Source organism: Madurella fahalii (assembly GCF_045866475.1).
Source record: "Madurella fahalii IFM 68171 DNA, scaffold_1, whole genome shotgun sequence".
NCBI classification, from domain to species: Eukaryota; Fungi; Ascomycota; class Sordariomycetes; order Sordariales; genus Madurella; species Madurella fahalii.
This window is the reverse complement of record NW_027263971.1, coordinates 3,770,737-3,781,200: the sequence shown is the minus strand read 5'-3', so window position 1 is coordinate 3,781,200 and position 10,464 is coordinate 3,770,737. Positions and strand designations below refer to the sequence as shown.

Here is a 10,464-nt window from a genome sequence, read left to right as displayed (position 1 = left end):
TCGTTTGAATCTCGGGCCTAGCAAATCCGAGAGCCCGTACACACAACCTGAAGCCCCGCTGAGACTTTCCGGTAGCGCTTCGAAACCGTTCATGCGAACGGCGCTCGGCCGGCGACTAGTCACATTCTACTAATTTGATCTCTTTGACCCGAGGCATGGGCAGCCGGTTATCGGCGTGGATCTCACCGCACCGCCAAGGCTAGTACTCCGTCACAAGGGCTCGGCCATAAAATGTGGTCGAGACTTACAAGCGATGTGTCATACGTCCCTAGTCGGCCAGTCGGCCTGTCGGTCAGTATTCTTGATAAATTTCCTGGTAGCCCCCGTCTCCCATGATACTCGGGAGATACAATTCCTCACTGTCACCCCATCTGTGCCGTCCATAGACCACCGTGTCGGTTCATAGCCAGGTTTGGCTGGGCTTAGTGTATCCAAATAACACCGGAGCCAATTGAACCTCCACTCACCGCCAACTTGTGCCCACAATGCTGCCGCCTGGAAAGGAAACTGGCAGCTCCTCCTCCAATGAGGGAGGGGTTCTAGAGAACCAACATCAAAACCAAAACTCACCCAAGAGAAATCAGCCATCGAAGACATCAACGGTATGGCAATACCTTAACCAAAACGTCCGACCCTCTGGACTCGCCGAACTTGAGTTGCTCATCCTGACCTTTTGCATTGGTCTCCAAGGTGAGAAACACATGAAACCAATCCCACTAATATCCACCACCATCATCCGAATCTATACTAACACGCCCACTCGGGGGAAGTAATAGACGCCATCTCCTTCCCCGACTTTCATTGCTTCGCCTCCAACCAGACAGGCAACACCGTCTTCCTTATCCTGGCCATCGTGCTCCCCGAGATGGACGGTGAGATGTTCGTCACGGCCAACATCGGCGTCGCCCTGGGCTTCTTCCTCGCCTCGGCCTGGCTGACAGGCCAGCTGGGCCACGTCATCGGCCCGCGGCGCCGCCTCTGGCTCGTCTTCTGCAACCTTGCCCAGACGGCGCTCGTCTTCGCCGCCGCCGCCGTGCAGCTCGCCCGCGCCGGCGGGGTGCTCGCCCGGTCCTCCTCCCGGACCCTCGTCGCCATCGGCCTGCTGGCGTCGGCCGCGGGTAGCCAGGTCGTGCAGTCGCGCTCGCTGAGGATGACGGAGATCAGCACGGCCATGGCGACGGCCGCGTGGGTGGACCTGGTGATCGACCCGGACTTGTTTGCGTTGAGGAACAGGCCGCGGAACCGGAGGGCCGGGTTTCTGGGCTCGTTGGTTTTGGGGACGCTGGCCGGCGCGTTCATCTTCAAGAGGCTGGGTTCGCCGATTGCATTGATGGTTTCCGGGGCGGGGAAGTTGTTGGTGGCAGGCATGTTTTTGTTCAATGGTGCTGAGGAGAGCAGAAAGGTGGACATGGCGGACGATTCGGTTTGAGGAACGTGGGATCTTGATAAGGGTATGGGAAAAAGGGGGTTTGTTGAATTTTTGGAGACCGACGATCTAGACAGCGCGGCGTTCAGAGCGGAGCGGGATAGATGTTTGCTTCGACAACGGATAGATAAAATGCGGTAGAAACCGAGTGTGTTGGGTATGAGCTCTTAACATACTAGAGGAAAACCATCATTGTACTAGTTGTCAGTATTTGGATAGTAGTATAGAAGAATCATAATCACAACATAGACATATTTATCGCATGGACTCTTTAGCGAACTCTATCCAATATCTCCAGATATGGGGAGAATTAGGATAGAAGCCACAGAGGAACACAAAGATTTTGACAAGTTTTGTACCACGGCGATAGTCTGGGTACAGTACCCTTTACGCAACATGGGATGCCGCTATGCGCATCGATTGAATCACACATTCCAGCTACCGCTGTGAGCCAGATAAATCCATTCCAACGAGTCAAGCCACCACCACTACGGCAAATCTAAAGGACCCACTGCAAAGAAGCCTCTGTGTAGAATGCTACCAAGCGATCTCCAGCTAGAAATAAGACAGTCAAGCCGGGTATCGTACGGCTTCTTTCCTCTCCTATACTCTCGCAGAATACATATATTTTTTCTTCTCCTTCTTAGGTGCACATAAAACGCAGCTAAACAAGGCGCCATATATACACTTATCCCCCTTCTTCTCGAAGATATCTTCTTATAACTTGTCAAAATCTCCTTCACCTGCCTATATCTCTTCTATCGAGGGTCTCTGATGCTATGCTCAGCAAAATCAATTTCGCCACAGTCGGCTATGTCAAGGACCTGCACATGAAGGCCAGGGAGAAGTTCAAGCGACTGGAGACGGAGATGGCCCACAAGTCGGAGGAACTGGCCGAAACAGTCGCTGCCAGAGTCACCAAGACCATCGCCGCGAACGTCGCAAATACCCCTTAACTTGTCACCTTGGATCATCTTACTCCAAATATAACATTTCTTTCGGGATCCTGTTCCTTTGTATTTCTCACTTCATTCTCTCGGCATCTCCTCCCCGTAAAGTTCATTTCCTTATAAGTCGCAAGCCTGATCTTAATGTTGAGCGGCCTATTTCGGACGGATATCAAAGTCCATGCCTTGTAAGCACAAATTCACTGGTCATCGGAAATTTCAGCACTAGTCCTCTTTTCGCGCCATTGGCCCGAGGCGCCAGACATCCATGATTTTCCTCTTCCGTCACACTCTTCCACCCATGGGTCCATCACTCAGGGGAATACTAGTACGCTATTTAAAGGCGATCATTTGGTATCCTTACACTATACGCTTAGCCCGGCTGCACGATATAAGTTCTAGTCTCTACCACTCTTCTTCTTGCATCTTCCCGCACCTCCACTGCAGAGAGAGGTTACCGACACCTTTATCGTCCTAGGAGAAATTCTCTTATTCGAAACCTAGTCCCTATCCGAGTTGTCACCTTCTGCAGGAGAGGTAGCCTTCACCTCCATCATCTTCCAAGAGACCTCCCTTTAACTGATCCTTCTTTTTTATCTCGCCACCATCGGCTGCTCTAAGTATGAATTTTACTCGCAGTACTCTTCCTATGGCTCACACGCTCTTCCCTCTAGACATCGCTTCTTTTGCTGTCATCACGGGAGAGGTAGCCGCCGCCTTCATCATCTTCCAGGAGACCTCCCCTATTTCATACTTCTCAGCCGAAATCGTTGCCCTCATCCCACACCGGCCGCCCTAGGTATAAGCTCTGTCCCGAGCACTCTTCCACCTTTAGCTCGCTCCCTCACTTCCACCACGGGAGAGGTAGCCGCCGCCTCCGTCATCCCCCAAGCTATCTCACCTTATTTGATCATTTCCATCCGAAACCATTACCCCATCCCCGTAACCGGCTGTCCTAGGTATCAGTTCTGTCTCCGGCACTCTACTTCCCTCACCCGCAACGTCCCTCCCACACCACGCTCCCCCCCTTCCACTATAGGAGACGTAGCTGCCGCCTCCATCACCTTCCAAGATGTCTCCCTTAATTGGTCTTTCTTATTCGCAGCTATTACCCTCACCCGTGCCGGCTGTCCCAGGTATGAATTCTTGCCCGGTACTCATCCTTCTTCTCCTGCACTTGTCCTCCTACAACTCGCTCCCTCGCTTCCACTGTAGGAGACGTAGCCGCCGCCTCCATCACCTTCCAACATATCTCCCCTTATTGGTCTTTCTCATCCGAAGCCATTACCCTTAGCTGTGCCGGCTATCCCAGGTATAAATTCTTGCCCCGGCACTCTTCCTTCCTCTCCTGTACTCTGCCTCCTACAACTCGCTCCCTCGCTTCCACCACGGGAGAGGTAGCCGCCCCAACCATTCTCTTAAACACAACATTTCCCCCTTCAACAATCTCAGACAGAGCCAAAACTAATCACTTCACCGATAGAAACCCGAAGACGCCGGACAGAGTGTGGTGCGTCGACCTTGGCCTCAAGAGATCATTGTTGGGGAAGGTAGGTGATTATTTCCACCAGCATTTTCTGCTCCATCACTTTGCCAAGTTCCCTACCAGATCCTATTTCCGACCACTTGTGGTAGTGGGAGATTGGCCCTGCGGTTAGTGACCTGGCGGGCAGCCGCAGGCGCCTAAGAGCATGGGCCACCTACCGCCGGCTTGGCATCGCTGGCACCTGACGCCGCGTCTGGTCCGAGACGCGTCGAGCTCTTTTCCATGGAGAATTCCCCGCTCAGCCAAACACGCTGGTTCCTCCGCGCACTTCTCCCGCCGTGGAACCCATTGGATGTCCAACACGCAAATGCACCTGGTCGCAGTCCGGGACAATTGTTCCGTCTCGGCTTCATGACACGCCACAACCTCGGCGAGCATCTGCCCTGGCTGCTAAAGAACGTTTCGCGATCGCTGCCTGCGGGACCGCAACTGCCTGCCGCGCCGGGCGAGCTCGACCAGTCTTCCTCTTCCCTGCCCCATCCGCCCCGGCATTCTGGCACGCCCTTCCAGCCCTCAGAGCCCTCGCAGGCCTCGCAGGTGCACCAGGGCGCGAATCCAAAATCTTCATCCCATTCTTCCTCCACCACCACTTCCACTTCCACCGCTAACTCCAAGTCCAATCCTCTTCCCTTCCCTCCACAACCCTCCTCCGCAAATGAAGGCCAAGCCATTACCCGCAGGCGGGACGCTGACACGGTAGCCGTGATGGAAAGGGCAGCGACCGCGACATCCTCGGACACCATTTCGCGCCGCCCGACCTTGGTTACCAAGCAGCAGCCTCTTCCTACCCCGGCATCCACGACCGGGACGACGCCAATTGGACCACTGCAACGCGCATACTCGGCCTCGCTGGCACACAACGCCCTGTCATCTGCGGTTCGGCCCAGCAAGAAGGCCACCTCGCTGCCTTCTGGCCACGAGACCTGGAAGGCAGCGTCTCCCGCCATTACCCCCGGGCCTGTCGACATTGACGACCCGTTTTCCGACGCCGTCGACCTAACAGAGGCCGATAACTACGACGGTTCCAGTTCGGTACTGGGCTTTGGTGAGGATCGGAGGCTGTGGCGCGAGGATTTTGCGGAGCGCCCGGAACCGGTGTCTGGACGGGGGAGGAAGCCGAGGAGCGAAGCTGGCTCCAAGGAGAAGAAGGAGGAGGCTGCTGCTGCTGACAGTCACGGCGACGATGACGGTGATGAATTTCCGGACATTGATGAACTGATCCAACCCTCATCAGTTCTCCGACCAGCCGCCAGGCAACTCTCGGTATCTTCACCCCCGGGTTTGGCCAGCACGACAAGCGACCTTTGCCGCGCCACTATTGCCGCCAGTACCCCAGCACCTGCAGTTCTCGAGCCTGATTTCTCGTCATCTAATCGCAAACGCAAGACATCTTCATCACCGAGTCCTCCCGATAATCGCAACACACAAGACGAACCAGCCGTTCAAGCTTTTATTCCACATAAGAGGACGCGGCCGGACGTGGTTTACGACTCGGAGGACGAATTTACCGCACCGCTCTCGCACCAATCCGCCCCGGGGGATATTTCAAGCCGCGACCTGGGTACGACTCACCACGCGGTTAGCCGGGGCAAGGACATGGATGTGGATATGTCGTCTCACACAGCCGAGGCCCTGCCGAGACTCGAGGCGCCTCCTCCAATGAATTCTCCCACATACTCTTCGGTGGAAGCTCGAGCTTATCTATCCGGCGGTAGTGCTGAAGAGGCACCTTCTGACGAAGCACAGGCCTCTCAGGGGAGTCAGCGCAAGGGAAACTCACAGGGCTCCGTGAACTCTGAACTTGAGCGGAACAAACATGTCCTAGAATTGTTGCTCAGACGCCCATCTGTTCTGGAGAGCCAGCTGCGCCTTGTTGAAAACCAGTTGAACAAGAATCGGGAGGAGTGGACCAAGTGTCTCCGTGTGAATGCGCCGAAAGGGGAACGCGAGCGGGTACGAATTGCTCGGGCACCCTTGCTGCAGAAACAAAAGGCTCTGAAGAGCGTCATAGCTGAATACGACGCCTTCAAGGAACTAAGCAACGAACGAGAGGCGCTTGTTGCTGCACTCACGGATGCATTTGACGATGGCCTGGACACAACAGAGGATGAGGCCCGCCTGGACCAGCTGTCGGAGGAAGTGCAGGCAAAGGAGGCAGAACTCATCAGCCATCTTGTTGCCGCGGGTGTTGACGATCTCGACTTCCTCAAGGACCCGAATGACTCCATCGCAGCCCCCGATTCGCCGGACACCCCAGTCGTGTTCGCTACGCAACCCTCACACAAGTCTCTATCAAACGAGAAAAACGCGATCCCCGAGTACAACTCCCAAATCATCTTACAAACACAGCTCTCCCAGACCCAGCCCCGCTGGAAGGCAGAGAGCACTCCAGCAAACAAGCATGTGGCGCCTCGACCTTTCTCACCCTCGCGGGCTCATAGCTCGGCCACCCAGGACAAAGTGCGCTCAGACAACGCTGTAAATAGATCACTTGCAGAGATACCAGACGAGGACCTATTTGTCACCGACGAGGAGGCGGATTTGATGACATTGGCCAACTCGAATGCTCCTTCGCGGTCGAAGCCGTCCGCGTCGAAGCTAGCGGCTCCGCGATCGCAAAAAACCCCGGCCAAGGTTAGAGGAGCACCCCTCGATGACTACTTCGAGGGCTTCAGTGACGACGAGGAGATGCTTGCTGCTGCCGACAGCTTTGAGCAGCGACGGTCCGCGCTCGCTTCGGATCGTGACAGGCATCGGGCGCGGTCAGTCTTGTCCGAGTCGTCAGGAAATGCCGGGCTTCCTCCGAGAACGAGACCTCCTGCAAGGAATGCCCCTTCAACACAACCCAAGGCATCTATCCGCGCAGACCTAATGAGACACCCTTGGTCGGCGGATGTCCGCCGGGCGCTGAAGGACCGGTTCAGGATGACCGAGTTTCGGCACAACCAGCTTGAAGCTATCAATGCCACCCTGGCTGGCAAAGACGCGTTTGTGCTAATGCCTACCGGAGGCGGCAAGTCGCTCTGCTATCAACTCCCGGCTGTGGTAAACTCGGGCAAGACCCGTGGCATCACCATCGTCATTTCGCCTCTCCTCAGCCTTATGACCGATCAGGTGGCTCACTTGGAGGAGCTCAACATCCTCGCAAAGTCCTTCAACTCGAACTTGCCAATGAACCTTCGCAGTCACATTCTCGGAATGTTCAACGAGGCGAACCCGGAGCATTTCCTCCAGCTGCTCTACATCACGCCTGAAATGGTCATCAAGAGCCCGGCATTTCGTGACGGGCTCAAGACCCTGTATAGGAAGAAGAAGCTTGCGCGCATCGTGATTGACGAGGCTCATTGCGTGAGCCACTGGGGTCATGATTTTCGCCCCGATTACCAGCAAATCGGCGAGCTCCGGCGGACGTTTCCCGGCGTGCCGGTGATGGCACTAACAGCCACAGCTACCAGGAACGTGATTGCTGACGTCAAACACAATCTCCACATGGACGGCTGCGAAGTCTTCTCGCAGAGCTTCGATCGGCCCAACTTGTACTATCAAGTCATCCTGAGGGAGCCGACTTTCGTTGCGGGCATGGCGGACCTGATCAATACTAAGTATCCTGGTCAGAGTGGCATCATCTACACGCTATCGCGGAAGTCGGCCGAAGGGACTGCCGACTCACTCGCGACCAAGCACGGGATCAAGGCCCGCTACTACCATGCCCAAGTGGACCCCGACACCAGAGCAGAGGTCCAGAGGCTCTGGCAGCGCGGTGAGGTCCAGGTCGTCGTTGCTACGATTGCCTTTGGCATGGGAATCGACAAGCCAGATGTGCGCTTCGTCATTCATCAGCACATGCCCAAGAACCTGGAGGGTTATTACCAAGAGACTGGACGGGCCGGCCGGGACGGGAAGCCTTCCGGCTGCTACCTCTATTTCTCCTATACCGATCTCCCGAGTCTGAGGCGGATGATCAACGAGGACCGCGAGTACGCCAAGGTTCCAGAGCAGAAGGAGAGACTGCATGCCCTGCTCAACCAGATGGTGTCCTACTGCGAGAAGCGGACCTGCCGCCGGGTTCAGCTGCTCCAATACTTTGGCGAGAAGATCGACGCTTCTCGATGCCACAATAACTGCGACAACTGCCAGAATGGCGGGACGGACGAGGCAATTGAGATGCAAGATTTCACCGATTGCGCCGTGGCCATTCTCATGGCCGTCCGTTCGACAGAGCCAGTCACGCTGGGGAGGGTGGTCGAGATCGTGACGGGTAGAAATCGCTCCAAACACGACGGTGCCGAGGGCTTTGGGCGCTGTAGGGGTATGAAGACCTATGAAGTGCAGCGCGTCGCCATGGCTCTGCATGGTGAGGGTGCTCTCGGGGATGAACAGATGGTAAGCAGAGGAAAAGTGCCTATCAACCATTTTACTGTAAGTGACCCTTTCTGGAACTCTGAAGCCTGCCGAACCCTGCTGGGCTAACACTTTTGGCAGATCGGGCCGTTGGCCACGGAGTATCTTGATGGTAGGCGACGACTGCGGTTGGAAGTGCCGAGAGTCGGCCGTCCGTCGGGCCGGGCCAGGATCAACGTCAGGGCAGCTCCCCCGGATGATGGACCTTCAGACTTCCACTCCACGACGAGTCGGAGGCCTCCACCGTCAACAAATATTTCGTCGCCCGTCCCAGCCCTGTCCAAAAAAAGAAAACCCAAATCCACCGTCTCGACATTTGTAGACGAGGAGGATGAAGAGACCAGTTATGGTTCTGGCCGTGGTCTGCATGGGAACGGCTACAAGAGGGACGATTTCGTGGTGTCTGACGAGGAGGCCGGGAAGGAGGAGGAGGAGGAGGAGGAGGAGGAGGAGGAGGAGGATGAGGAAGATGCATTCGAGCCTGTTCCTCCTCATCGTCGTTTGGCGCCAACTCGTCAACGGCAACAGACGCTTGATGAGCTCGGTCCTCCGATTTCCCGAGACACACGGCTTGACGAAGCCGGCATAGATGATATCCACCAGGCTATTGTCCAGGCCTTTGTCGACAAAGCGGGCGATGTCGAAGAGACCTTGCGCAACAGGCATGGCCTGCGCCGGGCCCTGTTCACTGAACAGCAATACCGGGAGATGGCTATCCGCTGGACGACGAGCGTTGCCAAGATGTATACCATTCGTGGTGTTGACAAGTCCAAAGTGGACCTCTATGGCGCCAAGTTTGCCGCGCTCATCCAGAAATTCCATAGCCAGTACCTGGAGATGATGGGGAAAGCCCAGTATTCTGCGGCTATGGTTGCATCAAAGAACAAGAAGCAGGAGATTGTCGATCTCATCAGTGACGATGAAGATTATGACATGAGAGAAGGTGGTGTCTTTGCTGAGGATGAGGAAGATGAAGACGAGGAACAGGAGGAGCACGAGGATGAGGACGAGGACGAGGAAGGCCTCCAGTCCTCGAGGTACTTCGCCGACAATGCTACAAGAGCAACCTCTATCACGCGATCCGAGGCCAGCCACGTGCAGCAGTGGCACAAGCGATTCGAGGAACTTAGCAAGCCTTACATCGGAAAGTCATCCTCATCCTCGCAGAACGCCGCTAGTGCGAGCACCAGCAGCAACAGGCCGTCTAATTCCAACTGGAGAGGCGGCAAGAAGTCATATTATCAAAAGAACCGGGGTGCTCGAGGCGGCGGCTCTTCATTTCCTCGTGCCAGCTCGGCTGGCGGCGTGTCTAAGCGTAGGAGCTCGGTCAGCAGACAGTTCGGAAGGGGCAACACTCCAGCAGGCAGTGCCCGAAGCAGGACTTCTGCATCAAAAGCCGGTTCAAAGAGGCCATCGGGCAGCGGCATCCCTCTCATGCCTCATTAAGGCTTGGAGTCTGATGACTCGTACTTCACGGCGCTTCACGCACGGGACGTTCTCATATTTTGACACTTCCAGGGGGGGGTTATACTTTGCATGGTGGCTATCCACCCCCAAGGAGGCAGAGCTACCTTGGCTAGCTCACTGGACCTAATAGGATCCATTCTTTTATTTTTTTTTTCTCCTGCCGCGATCTGATCTCTACCTGAGCGGTTTAACCGTTACGACGATCTGGTCTTATGAATACGCGGTCTGATCTGTACACTCGTGCGGCTCGATCTCACCGTCGCGCAGTCAGATCTCGCCTTCGCGGTCTGACCGATATGTCGCGTGGTCCAATTCTTATTGTGACGCGATACGTTACGCGAGCCGATCTTCAGGTTCCGCGAAACGTTACACGAACCGTTCACGTTACGCGAACTGATTCTCATCCCCGGTGCGACCTGATCTTTTCACATGGCATCTTGCTGCATTGCTCATATCTGGTTGGCTGGCTGCGAGCGAGTTATACTACAATACCCCTTTAGCACTGAGCGTGGGCGTTCACGAGCATCACATGGAACGAAACAGCATGAACGGAGTTTGGGCGGATAGACTAGGCGGCAGAAAGGGGTGGGTGCTAAAAAGGAGTTCGGGAGACTGCTTGCTTGGTCCTCTTTGCATTTTTGGGTGGTGGATCTGACTCTGACACTGGCATGGATGGC

The 10,464-nt window shown here is 55.5% G+C and overlaps 2 protein-coding genes across 2 annotated transcripts; both read left to right on the top strand.

The window, feature by feature from the left end:
• Positions 1 to 485: 485 nt before the first annotated feature.
• On the top strand, positions 486 to 1,429 carry MFIFM68171_01173 (uncharacterized protein; the record flags this gene model as incomplete). The annotated part of the gene is made up of 2 exons (XM_071056595.1): positions 486 to 690; positions 777 to 1,429. The coding sequence occupies 2 exons, from the start codon at positions 486 to 488 to the stop codon at positions 1,427 to 1,429; spliced, it is 858 nt and encodes a 285-aa protein (XP_070912696.1).
• Positions 1,430 to 4,270: 2,841 nt separating this feature from the next.
• Positions 4,271 to 9,766, top strand: SGS1 (ATP-dependent DNA helicase sgs1; the record flags this gene model as incomplete). Its single annotated transcript, XM_071056594.1, has 3 exons — positions 4,271 to 4,456; positions 4,535 to 8,338; positions 8,402 to 9,766. 3 exons carry the CDS (start codon positions 4,271 to 4,273, stop codon positions 9,764 to 9,766), a joined length of 5,355 nt encoding a protein of 1,784 aa, XP_070912695.1.
• Between the last annotated feature and the right edge of the window lie 698 nt (positions 9,767 to 10,464).